The sequence below is a fragment of the Aphelocoma coerulescens genome, chromosome 15 (genome assembly GCF_041296385.1).
Source record: "Aphelocoma coerulescens isolate FSJ_1873_10779 chromosome 15, UR_Acoe_1.0, whole genome shotgun sequence".
In the NCBI taxonomy this organism is placed as follows: Eukaryota; Metazoa; Chordata; class Aves; order Passeriformes; family Corvidae; genus Aphelocoma; species Aphelocoma coerulescens.
The window spans coordinates 5,927,933-5,949,776 of NC_091029.1; the positions used below are offsets into that span (position 1 = coordinate 5,927,933).

The window sequence follows — 21,844 nt, forward strand, 5'->3', positions numbered from 1 at the left end:
ATGGTGTGTGGATGTTAACCTAGCTTTGTTGGGAGAGCAGTGCAGTGATGGTTTTATTATCTTACGTGTGCGCTACGCATAACTGTAAACTAATGGGCTCTTGGTTTGGGTACTGAATTAAACTTGCAAAATCTAAACTAAAGCAAAGATTCTTTTTCAAATTAGAGTTTGCCATTTTGTACGTCCCCAAGTGCTGATGCCAGTGTGACCGTGAGAACTGCTCCTTATTTTGCTCTTTCTTTATATATTTCCCATAGAGTTTTGTGTGACAGTAAGTTATCAGTGACACGAGGCAGGAACCAGTCTGTGATAGATATGTTGGAGTATGTTTTTAAATAATCTACGAGCGCGCCTTGTGTTTAAACATAGACAAAATGCCCTTTTGGGTGTGTTTGCAATTGAAAGTTGGTTTGTTTTCTTTTTTTAGACTAAAAACAGTCGCCCACTTCGTACCAATCAGATCTATGCTCAAGATGAGGGTGCAACCCACACACAGCTTTATACTAATCATTTTGAGATGATGAAAATGATTGCAGGGAAAAGAAGTCCACCCATCAAACCTCTGTAAGTTTACCTGGGATCATTTGATCTCCCTGTCACCATGGATCTCCTGGAGACTGTGTTCTGAATGGCTCTCAAAACCCAGAGTTATTCTACACTCTGTTTCTCTGTTCTTGATCTCTGTGTGTTCTGTGTTATTGTGAACACCTCCATATTTTGTGCGCTTGGGTCTCACTGCAGGAATTTGCTCTTTGTCATTAAGAGCAGAACAGAACTCGTTTTTTTTTTTAAATCTACTTTATATCCATTTGCCTGAATTGTAAACAATTTGGTGTCTGCTGTTTAGTAGTACATTCTTTTCTATGTATCTTCCTGCAGTTTTTCTGTATTTACTTAATACTTCCTCTGAGTCTTTCTTAAATATCTATCTGTGTGCAGGCTCCAGTACTGATGGGAATATCATGAAAACTTCACCAAAACTGCAGTGTTATATGCTAAAAGATGTGAAATTAAATATTAGTTTTAAGGTTTTTCTGTCTCCAGTAATACAGTTTTGCTCAATTTCAGACTTGGCATGAATCCTTTCCAGAAGAATCCAAAGCATGCATCGGTGCTTGCAGAAAGGTGAGCACTCCCCGTCTTGAAGGATATATAAATTGCATAAAAGTCAACTTTTTTCTCCCTTTCTTTAGGTTTCAGTTATTTTTAAATATTGTGTGTTTTGTCTTACTACTGTTTCTAGTGGAATCAACTATGATAAGCCCCTCCCTCCGATTCAAGTCGCATCCCTCCGAGCAGAACGCATTGCCAAAGAGAAGAAGGTATGGTCCCATCTCTGCTGCACAAATGACTGCAGTAATTCCAAAATTAGGCAACAGATGAGGTATGAGCAAAACTGCCTCCTGGGAGCAGTTTGGCAGTACAGTAGATGTTATGAGCAGCTGCACATTGTTCATGTACAGGGGTTTAGATGACCAAGGCCCGAAGTGGGACCTTTCCTTGGGTCTGTTGTAACACTCAAACCCATTAAACATTGAGGACCATCTTTTTGCAGAAGATACTAAAACATGTAAAAATCTTGGTTTATTCTTGACCATTCTGTAGCCTCATTTCTTATGTTATTCAGAAAGAGCTACTTATCCTTGCTTGTGGATGGTAAGTTGCTTGTTGTGCTATGCTCTAAGCCATAAAACCATGACTGAAGCTTGTAGTTTGAAATGAGTCAGGTTGTGTAACATGGACTTGGAGAGTGAAGGTAGCTTTGTGGGCTGTCTCTGGTTAGAATTTAAGGGGTTTTGTGGTTAGAATTAAAGAGGTTTTGTCTGTTGCTTTAATTTGCTTTAAAAAAAACACATCCTGCTTGTTCCATGCTTGAAGACTGAAGTTGCCCCTTGCCTTGCAGGCACTGGCGGAGCAGCAGAGGGCCCAGCAGCAGACGGGCCCGCAGCCCCAGCAGCCCCAGGCGGGCCAGCAGCCCCCCCAGCAGCCCCCCGTGCAGCAGGCCCAGGCCCAGCCACAGCCACAGGCACAGGCACAGGTAGTTCAGCAGCCACAGGCAGTGGTGCAGACTGCAGTCACTACTGTGGCCAACACAGCAGTATTGGTAAGAAAGGGAGAGCTCAGTGCCTCTGATGTAGTAACTTCAGTTCTTCTGTGTGTGCTGTATTTGTGTCGTGCTTCCTCTGGAAAGTGAGAATTTTAGGTCAGTATAGTGAGATAAAAGGTATTTTTTCTTGTTTCCTTTCCCTGGTTATGCTAGGTATCTCCTGGTTTCCTGATTTATTAAGACTGTTTGCACCATTGTAAGCAACAGGTCTTGGCATTCTGAGGTGGAGAAACACCATGCAAAGATGATTTTTCCTTTTTCACTTTAGACTTTAACGAAGTCTGAGTGAATAGATTCACACAGTCAATGAAAAGTATTTTTACAGAGAACTTGCAGAATACAGAGAATAAAAGAGAATGTAGCTGTAAGAACTACTCAGTTAAAGAGCTTAAAAACCAAAGATTTGTTTACCTTTGCAAGGCAAATGAAAGGATGCGTCCTACAGGAAATACCGTGGTGGTTTTACTGCAAGTTTGTGCAAATTTTTCATGTCTTCATTTAATCTATAGTCTGAATGAATCTGATGACTGGTTTGAGTCTTTTATATTTAGAGTCAAGCCAATTTGCATAGTGATGTGTGAAGGCAGTGGTGGTTTTCCTTTGCTTGTTGAAGGGCAAGAGAACAACAGCTTTTGCAGAAAGACACAGAGGATGTGTTCTGACCCACCAGCATTGCTGTGTCTGAAGTGCTCAGGGATGTTCCTGTGTGAGTGGTTGTCTGTGGTGTGCCAGAGTAAGATATTGCTCCCTTCTTCTGCTAACAGGGATGTCCAGTGACCTGTGTTTACCACACACTTGGCTGGTCTACAGTTGCTCGTTACTGAGGCAGGATGTTGATACACACATTAGTTGTTGTGATCTGTAGAGTCAATGAACAACTGCAGAAATCTGTGTGTTCCACTGCATTTTTCCTATTTTGTCACTTCTGGAATACAGCATTGTGTTAAGCAGCATGGTAGAGTAAACAATGCTCAGTTTCCTTTTATTGTTTTTCTGAACTGTTACCTTAATTGTCTTCTAATTAGGCGGGCACCATTAAAACAGCAGTGACGGGGACGAGCATCCAGACTGGTAAGGAGACTTTATAATTGGGCATTGGAGGTGATGGGACATTGGGATTTTCACTTTCAGAATCTCACATTTAATTCTGTCTTGCTTTCAGCTACAGTGAGTGGAAATGTCATTGTGAACACTGTTGCTGGGGTCCCTGCTGCTACCTTCCAGCCCATCAATAAACGTCTGGCCTCACCTGTTATACCTGGGACGCTGACTGTGAGTAGATCCTGTCACTAGTTGTGTTCCTGGGCTGATCTGGGTTGCATGTTTTAGCAGCATATCTGTTTTCTTCTTCAGCTTTCCATGTTGTCAGAAATTCTGCTTCTTGCAAATTTCATGTGCATCATGGGGTTCTTCATCAAACCCCTCTCTCTTACCAAAACATCAGAACACACTGGAATCGTTTATCAGAAAAAAATGCTTGATACTGTTAAAAATGGTTTATAGGCAAGTGCTGCTAAAAGCAATGTATTGTCATTAACATTTTCAGCCTGTAACTGTTTAGTGCTTTATTAATTATGATCTTTATGTTAATGGTTTAAGACTATGGATGATAAAACAAAATATTGGAAGGCACTAAAACCAAGTGTCTCTAATGGAGTGAAGGGTTTGGTAATCAGCCTGTTGGAAAAAGATTTAACCGCATGCTGATTTTAAAATGCATCCAAATGGATGTGTTAGACAGATTTGGGCCTTTTTCCCTTTTGCATTTTTTCTGTTTGTTTATAAAATTGCCTAGTCCATTGCTAGAAGGTTCCATAGCTGTGTGTAAGGCACGGGAATGGAGCAGTAAAGGCTGTGTTCTCTTGCAGACTTCGGGAGGCACCGCCACTGCCCAGGTGGTTCACAGCCAGCCCCGAGCGGCCGCGGCGCCGGCGGCGTCCACCGAGCTGGTGACCATCGCCTCCACCCAGGGTGTCCGTGCCGTGACATCTGTGACAGCTTCAGCCGTGGTCACCACCAACCTAACGCCTGTGCAGACCCAGACAAGGTCTTTGGTGACCCAGGTTACACCAGGTAATGATCCTGTGTTTAGGGACTTTTTCTGGTAGTGCATGAAGGGCCCCAGAATTCCTGTAGGTTGTTTGACCACTGCAGCCCCACAGTATTGGAAGTCTGGAACACAGTTAAACAGGGCTGTGATTTTTAACTTGCTTTATTGTTGGTGCTCAGATTGCATTTTTCTCCTGTATTTCTGGATGAAGTGTTGCAATAGAGAGCTTGGCCCGTAGGCATTGCAATTTAAAAATATCATTAACAATCTAGCAGTAAAATATTAGAATTGACTGTCTTGACTAAAAACCATTGTGAAGAAAGGCCTGTATATTTTATGATCTACTCTGCTTTTACATCATGCTCATGATAATGTGTTCTTATATGTAGTAAATTCACAAAGTGTGCTGAAGCAGAAAAATAAGCATTTAACAGCTTGACTTCTCAGGTGAAATTAATGAACTAAACTGAATGTTGAAAAGTTTTCTTCTGAGCATTTTGTCTTTTCTTTATTCATAGCTACACCAACAGTCCAGCTGTCAGGCAAAACCATCACCCCTGCTCACTTCCAGCTTCTGAGGCAACAGCAGCAGCAGGCTGCTCAGGTGCAGGTCCCACAGATCCAGGCTCAGGCACAAGCCCAATCTCCGGCTCAGATAAAAACTGTAGGGAAATTGTCACAGGTGAGGCAATGCTCATGAAGTAATGTGGCACGTTGCTCTCATTGTTACTGTAAGCTTCCTTAGCAGTGTGTGTTGTGTCCTGTTTTCTTGGGCTAGAGTGAGATGTATTTCTCTCTTAAATTTCATCCTACTAAAATGTCATGCAGGCAGTGAGTCTGACAGCACTTTCAATAGTAGAGTAGGGCAGGATGGAAAGCACTTACTGTTACATACTGTAAGCCATTGTGTAAGAGAGTTACGTTTTAGTTTCTTAATCTTAGCTCTAGTCTGGTACAGAATGTTTCTCCTTTTAAGCATCTCCATTTTTCTCCTGTAATGTAAATGGTTGGAAACAATGGAAGTGTGTGATTTTTGCAGGAGCAGCTGATCAAGTTGCAGAAGCAGAAGCTGCAGCTCCCCCAGCAGCAGGCAGCACAGCAGACACAGCAAGGGGCACAGCAGCAGACAGCACAAGTGCAAGTGCAGCAGCAGCAGCAAACTCAACAGCTCACTGCTGTGACAGCCCCTCGCCCTGGCGCAGTCCTCACGGGCACTACGGTGACCAACCTGCAAGTGGCTCGCCTGGTGAGTTGGCTTTGACGTGGCAAAAACGGTCTCAAACATTTCTTGGCTGGTTTAAGTGAACTGGGCACTGATCATTCACACTCACGAGTGTCCTTTGCATTGCTTAGGCAGTTCAGAAGGAACAGCTGTAACATAAACAGCTTTCCATTGCATTTATCAGTTGATACCATCTCTGAATTGTGTCACTGTACAGGAGCCATTACATTTAGAAATATTTACAGCTATCACTTTATAATCACCTGTTATATGCAGCAAACCTCTCTGTGCTGGTACAATAATCTTCATTCCTTACTGCTTAGACTCGTGTTCCTGCTTCCCAGCTCCAAGCACAAGGACAGATCCAGGCCCAAACTCCACAAGCAGCACAGGTTGCTCTGGCAAAGCCTCCAGTGGTGTCTGTTCCAGCTGCTGTTGTGTCATCTGCAGGAGTCACCACACTGCCTGTGACTGTTGCAGGCATTAGTGTTGCCATTGGGCAGCCACAGAAAGCAGCAGGTATGTGAATGCAAGTTGGAAATAGGAAGAATTGTATTTCATAGCAGTCCCCTATACTACAGAAAGATTTTTTTTTTTTCCCTGTAGGAAGATTATTGTTGGAACACAAAGCTAGCTTACTCATGCCCTTTGGTAACAAATTTTCTCCAATGAAAAATCATAGGTCTTAAAAATCTGTGGGTTGTTAGTGGTCAAAGCTGTGCAGATGTGTAAGTCTATAAAAAGCAGAATCTGTGTTTGCAAACTCTAAGTACGGGGACAAAGCAATAAACTGAAGACTCTTACAGTTCTAATTACTTCTGTAATTTTCAGGAGGCCAGACAGTAGTTGCACAGCCACTGCATGTCCAGCAGTTGCTAAAACTCAAGCACCACCAAGCAGCACAGCAGCAGAAAGCCATCCAGCCCCAGGTTGCACAGGGACAAGCTACTGTGCAGCAAAAGGTACTGTTGTCTGCTCTCCCATTGAGTTATGCAGTGCTTCTGTGGCTGTAAAGCTTTGACTGGATTACCAGGACACTCCTAGAGAGTCAGTCAGGATTTCTAGGGGTGAATCTTAAGTATATCTAGAGAGAACAGGTGTTTCATTTTTTTTGTAAAGCGGTTGGTTGGTTGGTAGTTTTTAGTAAGTGCATTGTTGTGTGTGTGTTGTAAGAGAGAACCTTTTCATTAAATACTTTAATTCTCAATACTTGTGTAAATGCATGAAAGCTTTCATCTAGTGCTCATTTAGTTATTGCTAATCCTGGGAGAATTTTTTTTCAATAATTAAATGTAATTAAACTTGCTATCTACATACGTATTCTTTAAAATACAGGTGTCTTTTATAGTCATTGATGCCTTTTTTTCTCTTCTGCAGATAAATGCTCAACAGGTTACAGTCCAGACCCAACAGCAGACTTCACAGCAGCAAAAAGTAACTTATGCTACACAGCCTGCCATTAAAACACAGTTCTTAACGACTCCAATTTCCCAAACCCAGAAACCAGGTGGAACCCAGCAAGTACAGGCCCAGATTCAGGTACAGGTAACACAGGTTTACACCTTTAAACTGTACTGGGACTGGAGAATTGCAAAGATGACAGGTGAGGTAGAATTCAGCACCCACTCATTTTAATTCTAGTCACACATTCATTTAAATTGACTTTTTAATAAAATTCATTGGTGTGGAATATGTAGTCTTACAGCAGGTCAGAGGAACTATGAGCTGTAAGTTCACCTTTCCTCTTTGAAATAAAATAATTGAGTCACTCCTTTTTGTTAGGCAAGGGATTCCATACTGTGTTTACTAAGGAAAATTCAGCCAGAGATTTTCCTGTTTCTGGTGCTGCCTCACAGCCTAATTTCTGGCAGCCAAGAGTAGGTGACAACTCACATATTTTCTTTTCTGTGTAACTGCGTCAGTCTAACCAAGGAAAAAGAAGGGAGTTAGGAATTGGAAGCCTTACTCTTTCAAAAGTATATGCCAGATAATTTAACCCATTAGAACTTGTGTGCTTTTCTTTAGTTTTATAGGTAGTTAGGAGGAAATGAATATGTTGCAGTTAAAATCAAAATATGTCTTCTCTTCTTCCCCTAGTTAAGTTCTTCAGTTCACAAATCTAAAATGTTTCCCAAACATTCAGCTTCACTGAAAGTGCCAGGCTGCAACTTACCATGAACAGGCCTTTGGAAAGGTTTTCCCTTGGTAGAAGTTTTGCTAGGTGTGGTGTTTTGCTGCTATCAGCAGCTTTTTATTTTGATCCAATCTTTCTTTATTTCATGTCACTGCAGGTTGCAAAACTCCCACAAGTGGTCCAGCAACAGGCTACTGTTGCCAACATTCAGCAGATGGTTTCAGTTTCCCAACAGGTAGGTTTTGCTCTTGTCAAATACAGCACTAGAAACATGATCCTTAAAGAAGCTCATTTTTTTGAATGTGTGTATTTTTCACTTTATGTGTGGCATAGGTAGTATTTTTAAAGGATGTAACAAGTGCCTTTCTATAAAAATAAGTCCTGAATACTGAATCAGTTGAGGTATATTTTCTAGTCTAAAACTTTGGTAGATGCAGCAATGATTGTTCATCACTGTAGATAAGCTGAAAAACAGATTTAAAAAAATGTTTCCTAGAGCTGAAAGGATTTTTAAAAATTGGTTTCTGGTGATGTATAGTCAATATAGCAAATAATTGAACTAATGAGCACCGTCTGAGCTTTTTCTACAAAAACTAGGACAAATTAAAGGTTACAAGTTGTTCTGTTTCAGTTCATAGAGCTGTGCCAAGTGCTCTGTAAAAGTCAGAACAGTGAGGTAGCTGTTCCAAATGTGTGCTGGTAACAGATGGGGCTCGGGCAGGAGAAGGTCGGATGGTTTGGTTCCCCTCCCCGAACCAAACGTTTTAATTAACACTGTTTAGAACAATGTCGTCCAGATCATTAGCAACAGGCGTAACTTAGGCAGTTGATTGGCAGGAATGATTTAACTTTGGAGGGTGGATGAAGTTCTTGCCTTTGGTGCACGAAATTCTGGGCCTTTCAGCTCTTAATCTGCCACAGTTTACAGTGCAGTGTTTTAGTGCAGAGTAAAATCTGTGAGTGTTTATCCTAAAGTGGTGTAAGCTGTCTGATAATCACCTCAGATGTCAATGCTTCAAGGGCAAAGTAGACAGCAGGGAGTAGAAACCTCATCAGTCAACACAAGTTGAGTTGCCCTCTGTAGTCAGGAAGAGCTCCTAGATCATTTTCAGAAGTCATCAGTGGTGGCATAACTCCAGGACTGTTGAAGTCTGTGGCAAAAAGACAAATAGTTTTCCTCCCATGTACACCAGTGACTTCAGTGGCAGCAGGTTTAGGCCATGATAAATATTTTTAAAACTGGTCTTTATGTGTACATGGCTTTCTTTTTACCTGCAGTTTTAGTGCTTCCCAGTGGATTCCTTTTGGATCATTCAAGAGTTAATTTTTCCCCTGGAGAAGCCCTTGTAGCTTTGTTTGGCTTCTGCATTGGACGAAGTCAGCTGAAGCTGCTTGGTTTTCATTACCTTATTCTCTGAACAAGGAGATGTTGGTTTTTTTTCTCCCTTGCTCTGGGTAGAGCTATGAAAATTAGAGTTCTGGATGGAGTTCAAACTCTTCTACCCTAAGCTGGCGATAGGGACTGGCAGTTGTACTCTGAAAGACTAATGGCAGAGACTGGTGGGAAGTCTCAGTGGCTGTATTTATTGTCACAGTATGGGTGCATTTTAACCTTCTTGGTCCTCTGGCTGCCCCTCTGTTCTTTTCTCTGTTCCTTCACTTCTGCAGTACAGGAATTTTTCTGTATCTCTAGTAGGGTTTCTATACCTTTCATCTGCCTTCTGAATGTATCTGAGAGCATGTCCTTGGATTTGCACTGCAGAGACCTGAGTTACAGGCATCTTGGCTCTTAGTTCTGATTTATAAGGCTCTAGAAAATGTGACAGAATGGTGTTTCTCAATGAAACCACAGAGCCTGTGTTCTCAGAATCTTTGTCTGAGATGTTTGTCAGTAGCCAATACCTAAATAAGTAGGATTCCTTCTGTAGAGCAGAAATGTAATGAATGCTCAGTTTAATGCCAAACTATTCTTTTGTAACTGCCTTTTCATCCTGATGTCTAGGTACAAGCTCAGCCCCAGACTGTGACCCTTTCTCAGACGACAGCAGGTCAACAGCAGGTTCAGGTGATCCCTGCAACCACTGCTACTGCTCAGGTCGTGCAGCAGAAACTGATACAGCAGCAGGTGGTGACCACAGCATCTCCCCAGGTTCAGGCTCCAGGTGTACAGAACCCAGCCCAGACACCAGCAACACCTGAAGCCCAGAGTCAGCAAGCAAAAGTACAAATGAGGACACCGACTGTCAGATTAAAGGCACCTACTAAACCAAGTTGAACTGTTGCAATAAACAGGGAAACACAGTATTTTGTGTTTGCTGAGACAAGTGAGAAGCTACTCCAAACATCCAAATGAAGACAAAACGCCTCTATTTTATTTTTTTTTTGTAGCAGAAGGTTTCTTGCTGGTGAACATTTAAACATGGAAACTCACATGTAACTTCAGTGTATTAGCAGCTGTTTAGCACTCAAACTCTGTACAAGATGCATTCTGCCTGTGTTCTCTGTGCTCATTCAAACCAGATAAAGCAAGCATTACTTAGGTTTAAATTCTGCCCAGCTTCTCAGAAGTGGAATGGTGATCTGCCATAAATGTCAGTAAAATCCACCTGTGTTGGAATGCCACACCTTCCTGTGGGAATATGCAGCTCCTTGCTGTAGTTCAGTGTGTGCTCAGTACCCACAGTGAAGCCACACAAAGAACCAGGTGTGGCTGATACAGCACAGTATTTTCCATCTGTACAAAAGCTCTGTGTTGTTCTTCCCTGTGGTAAATACTCCTGGAAGGTCTAACACAGACTTGAAGTGCTCCCTGCAAAGTTTAGCCAATAAATGTGAAAACCTGTAAGTATATGTAATTAAAAACGAAAAAAAAGTTTCATTCTCCATTTTTGTAAGTCTTTTAAAATGTTTGTTAGTAGTTTTTGTGTACAGTTTACTGAATCACCCAACCTGTGTGCTCATTCTCATACTTCACTTTAAAATATGGATATTTTAGGCATGAGCTGAGTAAATACTGTGTTGATAGTAGATGTGTATTAAAGTGTAGCCCATTTTTTTTTTGTAAAAGAATTGTTCAGTAGATACAGCTAAACAGATGATCCATAGCTGTTTCTCATGGGACTTCTGTCACAAAAAATTCTCCAGCTGATAAAATCGAATCTCTCAGTTTCATTCTGCTCTTGCAACATGTTTAAATGTTCAGTACTTTTTACACGGCTTTCAGCTTGGGGGGTGGGGGGCTGGGGGAAGGGGAGAATAGTGAAATTAAATCTAAGACTTAGTTCTTCAACTGTGTAAAGAGTAAGATCTAACTTTTGTACTATTCTTTTACTAAAGCTAACGATGAATGTATCTTCAGGTGGGTATTTTGGATGTGAATAGAGCGTGGCCTCTTCCTCCAAATCAGTTTGCCTTATTGTTATGGAGAAAAAAAAAAGCAAAAAGCTGCATAGAACTGTGGGGGGTTTCTTTACTTTTCTTGCATACAATGAATAACAGACTTTGCAAACAGCACTGAGTGAGGAATCAAAAAGCCCATGGTGGCTGGAAGGGATTTATTTTACTTTGGCCATAAAACTGCACAACATGTAAAATCCAGACAAAATTACAACATTCCTTTTCTGAAATGGTTTTAAAGTTCTTTTTCCATTCTGTGATCTTTTTACTCTTTTATGAGGGGAGCCTCTTTAAGGGCAAGAAAAGCATATATTTAGTTTTTACCTCTGTATGTCCACACTTGGTACTTGGCAATACACATGGCTTAAACAAGAAAGAATTCTCAGCCAGCTCCTCTGTGTTAGTTGTGATAGGTACAGCCCATTCTGTTCAGATCACAAATGTAAACATTGGCTCAGGCAGCGTTCCTGGTTTGTTTTTTTATTTTATTTTATACCTCTGTTGTCCTGCATCCTTTTATCTCTGTCAACAAATACAAGGGCATTTTGATTTTTTTAAGCTGTTTTTGCATGCAGTAGTATTCCCCTGACCCTGCTAACCACTGGTGTGTGCCATCCCCTAAACTTTACGGCCAGCCAGGGAACTGGCATTGCTGGCAGCGGAGTAGTTTAAAATGCAAAGCAAATGCAGTGGTAATGGATAGTGACACTGTGTACAGTATAGCCTTGCTCATCCAGAAATATTGCTTAGTTAGCCCCAGTTTTACTTTTAAGTGTTTAGCTTTTATGATGTGCATGAAAGTCGGGGTGGGGGGGAACAGATCCAGCAGTGGGAGAGCTGTTGGCTGTATCGTTGTACTGGTCTGATTTGGTGTCTAAAGAGGCGATTGTTTCTTGTTTAGGTCAGTTGATGAAGATAAAAAAGTCACCTTTTTTTTTTTTTCTTCTAATTATTTTTTTTTCCTTTCGATGTGTCTTTCTCCCAGGAGTGTGTTAGGAAGTCAACCTGTACATAAGTGATGAGCATTTGTACTCGACCCAGTAGGATGATAAGGAATAGTGCTGTATCCTACCTGAAGGTGTAATAAAGTGTACATTTTTATACCGCCGCCTCGTCCTGCCTTCTGTCCCGGGGTATGAGGGCGGGTTGGGGCGGGTTACCCCGCGGGAGGGGCGGTGGTGGGTGGGAGGCCGGACCCATCCCGGCCCCGGTCCCGCCTGCGGGCGGAGCGGCCGCGGCTCCTCCTCCTCTCTCGTCTCACCGCCCACCGGAGCATGGCGCGGGAGGCCGCGCTCGCCGCCTGCCTGGAGGCCGTGCTGGGCAGCCGCTCCAGCGCCAACCGCGTCTTCGAGCTCCTGGAGCCGCTGGCGGTGAGGGCCGTGCCGGGCCGGGCCGGGCGGGGGGAGCGCGCTGAGGGAGGGCAGCGGGGCCGGGCCGGGCCGGGCCGGGGGAGCGCGCTGAGGGAGGGCAGCGGGGCCGGGCCGGGTCGGGCGGGGGGAGCGCGCTGAGGGAGGGCAGCGGGGCCGGGCCGGGTCGGGCCGGGGGAGCGCGCTGAGGGAGGGCAGCGGGGCCGGGCCGGGCCGGGCGGGGGGGAGCGCGCTGAGGGAGGGCAGCGGGGCCGGGCCGGGCCGGGCGGGGGGAGCGCGCTGAGGGAGGGCAGCGGGGCCGGGCCGGGTCGGGCCGGGGGGAGCGCGCTGAGGGAGGGCAGCGGGGCCGGGCCGGGCCGGGCCGGGCCGGGCGGGGGGAGCGCGCTGAGGGAGGGCAGCGGGGCCGGGCCGGGCCGGGCCGGGCCGGGCCGGGCGGGGGGAGCGCGCTGAGGGAGGGCAGCGGGGCCGGGCCGGGCCGGGCGGGGGGAGCGCGCTGAGGGAGGGCAGCGGGGCCGGGCCGGGCCGGGCCGGGGGAGCGCGCTGAGGGAGGGCAGCGGGGCCGGGCCGGGCCGGGTCGGGCCGGGGGAGCGCGCTGAGGGAGGGCAGCGGGGCCGGGCCGGGCCGGACGCTCTGACACGCTGTTCCCCAGGGCCAGGAGGAGCCGGAGGACATCGTGAGCGCCGCCAGGACCTGCAGCCGGCTGTTCGGGGCGCTGCTGGAGCGGCGGGAGCTGTTCGTGGGGCCGCTGCCGGACCAGGACGCCTCTCTGGCCGGTGAGCACCGAGCGGGGCCCCGCGGCGCTGCCCGGGACAGGCGCGGCCCTGCCCGAGCCCAGCCTGTCGGTGTGTGTCTGTCTCTCACAGAGAACTACAGCGCCGAGGACAAGTACAGGATATGGATGAGGCACCGCTACAGGGACTGCGTGGGCTGCCTGGGGGAGCTCATGGGGCACGACGCATTCCAGGTCAAGGTAGGTCCTGAGCCCGCTGCTGACCCACGGGTTCACGGCGGGGGCGGTTCCTTGAGGTTATCGCCCCATATTTCAGTGTGGGTGGACAGGCAGTGCTGTAAAACAGCCCTTGTGCTCTGGCTCACCAGCTGCCAGCATGCAGCTTTCTCAGGGAATAATATCTTAGTTCATTCTTCCTCCTTTTGAAAGTTGCCTCCTTTGGGTCTCCCCCTGGTGTCCTTGTTTAGGTGGGTTATTTTGTGATGTTGCTTTCTTTTTTTTAAAGGAGTTGGCACTCTGCACGCTCATGAAGTTTGTCGAGTTGGAGGCACAATATCCATTGATCAAAATAGAGTGGAAGGGAACTTTAACTTTTCCTTGTGACCTTCTTAAGGTAAGCTGCAGAATGGAAAAGTCCCTTCTGTCAGTGACCTGATGGCACATGAACTCATGTCCCCTCAGCCATCTCACTCTCTGCTCCAGTGGGGTAAGAGACTGACTTGTTGCTTTCCTTTCCAAATCCTTTGTTAGGTAGTTGTTGATGGTTTGCTTCCCATCAACGAGGACGCCTCACTGCTGATCTCCCACTTTCAGGAGTACATGGAGTACGACGATGTGCGGTACTTTGTCATGAAGGCTGTCACTGCCAGCATTGGGCAAGTCACGCAAAAGACAAAGGAGGTAACGAATTGGTACTGGTCAGGTGGCTCTGGATGAGCTGCTCTGGGTTGTGTATCCTGTAGGTGAAGCAAGGTGGGATTAGTGGTATATGAAAATATTTGGAAGCCAGAGAAAGGAGTGTGGCCACTGAAGGTGTTGATTTTTCTTCTTGTGTGTGTCAGTATGCCAAGACTGGCTTTACTCTGAAATTGAAAGTATTTCAAGACACATACTGTTGTTCTTTCTGGTCTAAGCTGTAGCTTCTGTTTTACCCAAATCTCTACAGCTTGGGTGACACACAGAGAACTTTTAATACTCTTTACTCTGGTGCACAGGAAGAATCTGTTTCCTTTACTGGATGCACCACTTTTGTTAAACCAGAATTAGTACAGAGACAGGTTTTGTGTTGAAGAAACAAGTAATACTGAGTTAAATGCAGCAATAGAGAATATACCAGCATGTAGTTCAGTCATCAACACTTTCCCTTTCTCTTTCCTAAATATATCCAGTACTTGGAAACAGGGCAATATTGATGCCCAGCATCCTGCTGTCTGTTGTGGAACTTGCTTCATGTTTGTTAATATGCTTTTTTCTCAGAGGCCGCTGCCTGTTTACCAGCAGAACGTATTTTCCCTCATCTCACCCATTAACATGCCAAACAAAGAGTCTGAGATGGTCAAATTTATGGTCAAGCAAGGTTAGTAAACTCTGCATGATGAACTGTGTGTGAAAAGGAAAATCAGGTTTAAGATTTTTAGTGTGTAAATTTATTACTGTTTGCTGATGAAGTATATCTGCTTCTTTGATCACTTGATTCTAAACAGTGTTAAAAATCCACATTACTCAGTCTACAGAGGGGTCTGAGATGTAAAAAGATGAGTACTTCAGCCAAAACTTTTAGCATAAATAAAGGTCATCCTAATTTTTTAAACATCCATTTCAAGTTCAACATCTGTTTTCCCTTTCTTCTTAGATAACCGTGAGGAGTTGAAACTTTCAAAGCTGCAGGTAACTGTTCCTTTGGTGCATTAGAAGTGAAATTTTATCTGCTTGAAATAGAGCTTTGTCTACAGCAGTGTGTTTAACTCACTGTTTGCAATTCTGTTTTAAGGCACACAGGCAGGTGTTTGAAAGAATGTGGCTGACTTTTTTGAAGCACAAGGTGAGTGTTACTTCTGCCACTGATCTGCATCACTCTTTAAGGATTGCTGATCCCTAGCAATTGTGTCCAGCCTTGCACGGAGCTGCTGGTAGGACCCCAGTTTTGAATGTTGGATGAGAACAGCCCAGTGATCATTTCACTCTGCCAAGAAACACGACCTCATATTTGGCCTGTTTCTTCTCCTTACTCTCATCCTTTTTTCCCCACCTTAAGCATGTGTGCCCATAAGGGTGATCTGCAGCATAACAACATCTGCTCACAAGCTGAAGCTTCCCCAGCCTTTCTCCTGGTGATTTTCCCCATCTGAGTGATGACACTGTTACTTGTGAGCACCTGCTTCTTGAATGAACTTAGTTGGTGTCACTTGTAAACTCTCCCATTTGGGAACTGCTGCTGCAAGCTGTTCTGTATTGTCCTGGCACGTTCCCTTCTGCCTGTGCATTGTCTTTTTAGCCACAGGTTGCTGCTGCTCTCCGAATTCTCCCTGCAGTGCTTGTTTCACTGTGTGGCTTTATCCTTCACAGCTGCCCACTGGCCTTTACAAAAAGGTTCTTGTCATTCTGCACGACTCTGTCCTGCCTTACATGAATGAGCCCACTCTCATGATGGACTTCCTGACAGTGGCTTATGGCATAGGTGAGTGAAAACAGTCTTTTATCCTTTGTGGTACCTGCAGTATGGGACAGATGGACTTGGAAGCTCTGCTGGATGCAGCACCACGGCTTGGATGATGGAATACGTGTACTTTTGGCTGGGATGGAGCTAAGGAACTAGGGTGAACTCCATTGTCTCTGAAAGTGAGATGATTTTACCTGTGTTTGTCAATGTGATTGCTCCTTGTGTGTAAGGAAAATCATATTTAAGGCTTTGGGAAGAGTAGAATACTGGAGTGATTTATTTTAAATATGGAGTTCAGCCAGTGCTGCTGATACCTGGGCTGCATCCACAGGTTCCTTCAGAAATGTCCTTTCTGAGCAGACCTTTGCCTCCCCAGTGTGGCTTTGCTGAGGAATTAAAACAGCACATTCATGTGTTTCAGTCATTGAACATTTGCTCTGCCAAGCTACAGCTTAATCTTTGTAAGGAACTTGGGAGCCTCTGTGAGGGTGTAGATGGAATTGTTTCACCTTCCAGCCATCACACTAGCTCTAATTTCAGGTACTCAGTTTTGTGTTCCTTCTGGTAAGATTTTTATTATATAAAAAACTTGAGGATGATTTTTTTTCTAATTATTTTTATTGTGTTGATATCTGCCTGCTTTCTTACAGGTGGAGCAATCAGTCTTCTAGCCCTAAATGGGTTATTTATTCTGATTCATCAGCATAATCTGTAAGTAAAAAGAGCATTTTGTTTAAAGCAACATGGGCTTATGTCTTTATGTAAGAGGAACTGAAATGGATTCATCACACCTTCAGGCTTTGAAATTCCCCCATGAGAAAGCCAAACTGCACAAGAGGCTCAGCTGTTTGGATGCTGAGCTTTTTTGGCTGTGTGATTTCTTTTACAACGTAGCCTAAATATCCTCTTCTCTAGACTGTGGTTGCTCAGCACTTAAAAATCGATTTCCATTGATCTGATTACAGAGTGAAGCCATAGTCTTTGGTGTCCCTTTCACTGCATCCTGTACCACTTGCAGTCGGTGGACATGGCTTCACCCCCTGAAGATGGCTGGGCACTGCAAGAGCCATAAATTCACCTTGCAGTTTGTTTTCAAGTGGAGACTGTAGAGTGAAGCCTAAGAGCTAAACAGAGCACAGCAGTGGGCTGGGGTGGGCTTAATGAAAGCACAAAAACATTGAGACACAGTTCCTCTGTACATCACTAATGGATGTTGTATTTTTCCTTTTTTTTCAACAGGGAGTATCCTGACTTTTACAAAAAGCTGTACAGTCTGTTAGACCCTTCCATCTATCACGTGAAGTACCGAGCTCGCTTTTTCCACCTGACTGATCTGTTTTTGTCTTCATCGTAAGTAGCATCTTTATTATGTATGCTCACATATTTTCCTCCTGCTTTCCTGTTCTTGAACAGTCTCCCACATGTCTGGGTATAATGTATTCAGTGTGCCTGCTGCATTAGATACATTTTTACAGAGAAAACCGAATCCAAGAGTGTTACTTAGTGGCGTGTAATTTTTCATGTGCTATTTTTGAAGATTGGCCTCACAGCCATAGATTTTCAGAAAGGAAGAATTGCAGTTATCAGAGTTTGAGCTGCAAGGGCTTATGGATGTGTTTTTGATCTCTGTTCCACTTTGGCTGAAAGTTATGAATTTGCTGTCTTGTCTTTGTAAATATGGAAAAGTAAAATTTGCAGGCTTTTTATAGATTACAAAGCTGTTGATAAATGGATGACTTTTTGCAGACATAAAGCACTGAAATGTGAAGTGTTTGACAGCCTGTCTTGATGCTGTCAGTTCATTGTACACAGGGAAGAAACTGGATAGTCAGCTGTTCATACAGTTGCCATCATATGTTATAAAATAAGCCAACAGTAACACAGCACTAGGCACTTAATATCCAACCCCTTGTATTCCTGGTGTCCTTTGGAGAGAGTGACAAGACTTGTGAGGTGACTTTGTTGAACCTTGCAGGTGTAGTGAAGTCTGAGTGACTGAAAATTGTCGTCTTTTATCCTGACTCTTAAGAAGGTGCCTAAATGAGCTGATTGCTGTTAGAAATTTGCATTTTTACCATCGGTGGGAGGGAAAAGAAAAAAGAATTATGCTGCACATTTACACTACACAGCAGCTTTATGTTCCCATTAACAGCTGCAGTGCTTGGAAGTGTTATGTAAATTTAACACCATGGCCTGTATATTAATTAAACTCACAAAACAATGGCAGAAGAATATAACTAAGGTTGCCTGGCCAAGCACTCAGAAGTTTATAAAAGGACCGAATAAAGTTTGCCATGAGAATGGACTGTGCTTAGCACAATGGTACCACATGTCAGGATTGAATCTCACAGTGATCTGAGATTATTCATGCATTGAGTGTAAATTCCCCCAAAAATTTGTTCCGGAGAGCACACAAGACCCTATACTGCTGCTTAAAAGCAAGATTCCTAAAGCTTCTCTTTGGTCCATAGCAAAAAAAGTCTGAAGAGCCCCCTGATGTCTAAGCTGACATGCTGTTAGGGTGGCTGAGGCTGCTGGCTCCCTGCCAGGACTTTAACAGGCTGCTCCCTCCTGTGCCTTGTCCCCAGCCACTTGCCAGCGTACCTGGTGGCGGCGTTCATCAAGCGGCTGGCCCGGCTGGCCCTCACGGCCCCTCCCGAGGCTCTCCTCATGATCATCCCCTTCATCTGTAACCTCTTCCGGAGGCACCCTGCCTGCAGGGTGCTGGTGCACAGACCAGGAGGGCCAGCAGGTAAGAGGGGAGTTGTGTTATGCCTTTAGACAGCATAAAGAGCAGCATTCCTGTGGAGGAAGAGAGGAGATCCCAGTTCTGAGGTTTGGAAGGATGCCTCAGTCCTGTCCCTTGAGTTTGTGGAAGCTCCTGCTGTAAGTTCAAGGCTATTCCAAATACCCTACTTCCTATGCTCCTTAAAAGTAACATGGTTCTGCAGTGCTGCCAGCAGTGACTCTTGGGTCGTGCTGGGATGTGTCAGCTTGTTCCTGGACCATAAAAGACTTGGGAAGGAGCAGCTCTGGCTGCGGCACTGGTCCTCTGTTCCCTTTGGGTTTACATTCATCACACAGGAGGTATTAGCTCTTTATCTGCTGTTTCCTTAGATATGTCAGAAGATCCATATGTTATGGAGGAGGAGGAGCCATCTCAAAGCAGGGCTTTGGAGAGCTCTCTCTGGGAGATTCAGGTATGTCATCCCAAAATGAGCATCTGGGTTTGGTATGGGTCTCTCCCACTCTTGCTGCTTCCTTGACACGTGTTGGCAGTGGGCAGCCCCTCTCACAAGAACCTGCTTGACATACGTCTTACAAATGAGATGAGTTCTTTTACTGTGCATCCTTTTCTGTCCTAGCAAAGGATTCCGTACACTGGAGATATTGTACATGCTAATTAGTGGGGGGCTTGTGAGCACACATTTGAGCTTGCAGTTCACAGCTGAAACAGACTAAATAGCTGTAGATGTACCAGGCTTCTCATTTGCTCTGGAGGGGAGAGAGGAACTTGCTAAGCACTGATGGAAGTAGAGCCAGGTTATCCTGTAGAAATGGATGAGGGGGGTGCGTAGGGGGCTGAAGCAGCAACAGGAATGATTGCAGGAGCTGGAATCCTGGGGAGCTGGAGCTTGGATGTGGCATGAGAGCACTGTGAGGTAGCAGAATTGGGTTATGCAGGGTAGGCGTGCCCTGTGGATGAATTTGTCTTTGAGCTGGATGTGACCATGTGAGAGGAGCCTTTGACATGTTTGGAAGATGCCTGAAATGAGGATTTCTTGAAGCTCTGTACTAGCACATTACATGAACTTGGCTCTGATGGAATTTGGTGTTCACCAAAGACCTGACCAACAAGGGGCAGACACCTGTGTGGGAATGCAGATGGGTGTGTGTTACCCTGCACTTAGATTATCTCCTGTTTGTCTTGCTTCCTCAGTCTCTCCAGAACCATTATCACCCAGATGTGGCCAAGGCAGCTGCTGTGCTGAACCAGTCCCTGTCGGAAATGGAGGATGATATATCAGGGCTCCTGGAGCTCTCAGCTTATGAGGTGATGCTGCTGTGCCTTTGTGAATGACTGGAACCAGAGAAAAGGAGATTCTGGATGCAGCAGCCATGTCCTGTTCATCTGCCTTGCTGCTGGGGAGGGAGCTACACTGTCATGGTTACCCAGAACCAGGGCAAACCAGGAAAATGATCTGTTAAATAATATAGCATGAGCAACAGTGGTGATAGGGCTGGCTTTTATTTGAAGGGTTTATTTGCTGGATGTTTTTAGACTTTAGAGTGAGCAGTCTTACCAGGGTGAAGAGCTTGTACCGAGTTTTGACAATATTTTCTGGTTTTTATTTTGTAGCTTTTTGATAAAGAAGTAAAGAAAAACGCTGTTGATGTGCCCCTGGAGTTTGAACAAGTACGAGGTTTGTTTGGGAAGAAAAATGATATTTTTGCAGAGCACTTCAGTTTAGACTGATGCCATATCTTATCAGAACACATCTGTCAGCAGTCGGATCTCAGGGACAGGTACAAAGCTCCCGTGTGCTCAGCAGCCCTTCCCTGTGAGGAGAGCTGGACTGCCTGGCAGAGCTGCAGCTGTCTTCAGTGACCCTTGCCACTGCCCCTGGATGGACTTTGCTGTGTTTCTCACACTTGCATACTGCCACCTGGTATTTGGGAGGGATTTTTCCTCAGAGCAGGGGTTTATGGACTTGTTCCTGACTGGGATCCCAGCCCTTCCCCCAGAACTGCTGGTGCTGGCTCTGACCAGGGGCTGCATCAACAAACATCTCACTGCTGTTCCATGGGAATGAGGGAAATTGCAGTCTCTGACTGCTCTTATTTTTCAGATGTGTTACTCTTACATGAGAGCTGACAGCCTTTTTGTAATAAATGTCTTCAACACATAAGTGTAAACACCTGATGTATTATAATTATATTTTTATATGCATTTTTAAACTCATCTTTAGAGGGATGTTTATCTTCCTTTTACTCAGCACTCCCACGTTCAAGGCATTGAAACTGGTTTGTCTAACAACTTAGAGGCTGCTCAGTAAATCCATCTATGAAATGCTGCTGGTGTTCCTTCATGTACATCCGTCTCATGCTCTAAGGTTGCTGGATTCCAAATGCTCGTGAGCTTTGGAAGTGAACATAATCCTGGTGCCTGCTGTGGCCAGGGAGGCCAGCTGATGTGCAGTGGGAGGCTAATCCTTGAGTTTTGCTTCAGAATGATAAGCAGCTTGGTGTGGTTTTGCTTGCAGCCTGCATGTGGTTTAGGAGCTCTGGCCAGAGTGTATCCAGGGGCTAATGACTTTTTAACTCCACTGCTACTGGATGCTTTTGTTAATTTGGATTTTTCATACACTCCGGAAGTCATGCAAAAATTCCATTTGATTGGGTTCCCCCCAAGGTTTTCAGTTTGAGATAAACTCGTTATTAACAACACAGACAAACTCATTTTCAAAAACTTAATGTTACCGCTTTAGATTTAAACTCTGCTTGCATAATTTGAAATCTTACTTTGTGGAAGAGTAAATTACAGTCAAGAAAGCGGAGGCCAAGAAATCCAATTTCTGGCAGCCAAGTCTGGTTAAGTCAAGGAGCACTGCAGCTGTCTTGGGGACACTGAAGTGTTACATTTTCTTCATCCAGTTTTTTTCATGCTTTCCAAACAGTGGACGTGTCCTCACAGTGTAGAGCTCTACATCTTTTTTTTTTTTTTCCTTTCTGATGCTTTTGAATTCAAGTGAGGTGTTTCTGAGGATTGATATTTTTCCTCTTTATCTTTGGAAGTCTCTTTCTTTGTTCTCTGGTGAAAAGGCAATGCTGCCTCCTCCCTGGCCAGCCTGCTTTTCTTCTTTCTTCGACTTCTGGTATCTGAGGTAGAAAGGCGGAGTGGTTGAAATGTAACTTTCAACTTGAGAGACCTCAGTTCAGGTTCTCCCAAGCCTTGTATTTCAGCTCTAAGATGTATCTCCTTGTGTCATGGGGTGTTGTCTGTATGTGTTTGGTAAACATCTTGAAGTGCTCTGCAGTAGCAATGAGGACCACATGGCTCACTTTGACAGAAGTCAGTGTGTCATCTTTCAGATGAAATTAGTCAATATATTTAAAAGAATGCATGCCTATGTTGAATGGCTTTCTTGGCATATTTTTGTTTTATTCAGGTTGGCCTG

At 44.7% G+C, this 21,844-nt stretch overlaps 2 protein-coding genes across 30 annotated transcripts in view; both read left to right on the top strand.

Annotated features, from left to right (window-relative positions):
* EP400 (E1A binding protein p400) overlaps positions 1–12,010 on the top strand; it is a 57,523-nt gene extending 45,513 nt beyond the window's left edge. For 22 of the 28 annotated variants that reach the window (XM_069031175.1, XM_069031174.1, XM_069031176.1 and 19 more), the window contains 14 exons: positions 428–564; positions 1,069–1,125; positions 1,244–1,322; positions 1,904–2,104; positions 3,133–3,178; positions 3,270–3,379; positions 3,976–4,180; positions 4,676–4,839; positions 5,197–5,403; positions 5,703–5,898; positions 6,211–6,341; positions 6,757–6,924; positions 7,671–7,748; positions 9,516–12,010. In XM_069031175.1, coding sequence (XP_068887276.1) covers positions 428–564; positions 1,069–1,125; positions 1,244–1,322; positions 1,904–2,104; positions 3,133–3,178; positions 3,270–3,379; positions 3,976–4,180; positions 4,676–4,839; positions 5,197–5,403; positions 5,703–5,898; positions 6,211–6,341; positions 6,757–6,924; positions 7,671–7,748; positions 9,516–9,788 — 2,052 coding nt within the window. In that variant the 3' untranslated portion in view covers positions 9,789–12,010. The remainder of the gene's footprint in view (positions 1–427; positions 565–1,068; positions 1,126–1,243; positions 1,323–1,903; positions 2,105–3,132; positions 3,179–3,269; positions 3,380–3,975; positions 4,181–4,675; positions 4,840–5,196; positions 5,404–5,702; positions 5,899–6,210; positions 6,342–6,756; positions 6,925–7,670; positions 7,749–9,515) is intronic. The other 6 variants (XM_069031191.1, XM_069031200.1, XM_069031201.1 and 3 more) reach the window with 4 other exon arrangements.
* A 130-nt stretch (positions 12,011–12,140) lies between these two features.
* On the top strand, positions 12,141–20,582 carry NOC4L (nucleolar complex associated 4 homolog). 2 transcript variants are annotated; one of them, XM_069030837.1, is made up of 15 exons: positions 12,141–12,279; positions 12,926–13,049; positions 13,140–13,246; positions 13,512–13,619; positions 13,757–13,906; positions 14,483–14,582; positions 14,859–14,893; positions 14,997–15,047; positions 15,572–15,683; positions 16,316–16,376; positions 16,905–17,015; positions 18,254–18,417; positions 18,783–18,865; positions 19,606–19,719; positions 20,026–20,582. In XM_069030837.1, exons 1-15 carry the CDS (start codon positions 12,184–12,186, stop codon positions 20,140–20,142), a joined length of 1,533 nt encoding a protein of 510 aa, XP_068886938.1. In that variant the 5' UTR covers positions 12,141–12,183; the 3' UTR covers positions 20,143–20,582. The 2 variants fall into 2 exon arrangements, with proteins under 2 accessions (XP_068886938.1, XP_068886939.1); XM_069030838.1 differs by having other exon boundaries at positions 13,820–13,906.
* Positions 20,583–21,844: the final 1,262 nt, after the last annotated feature.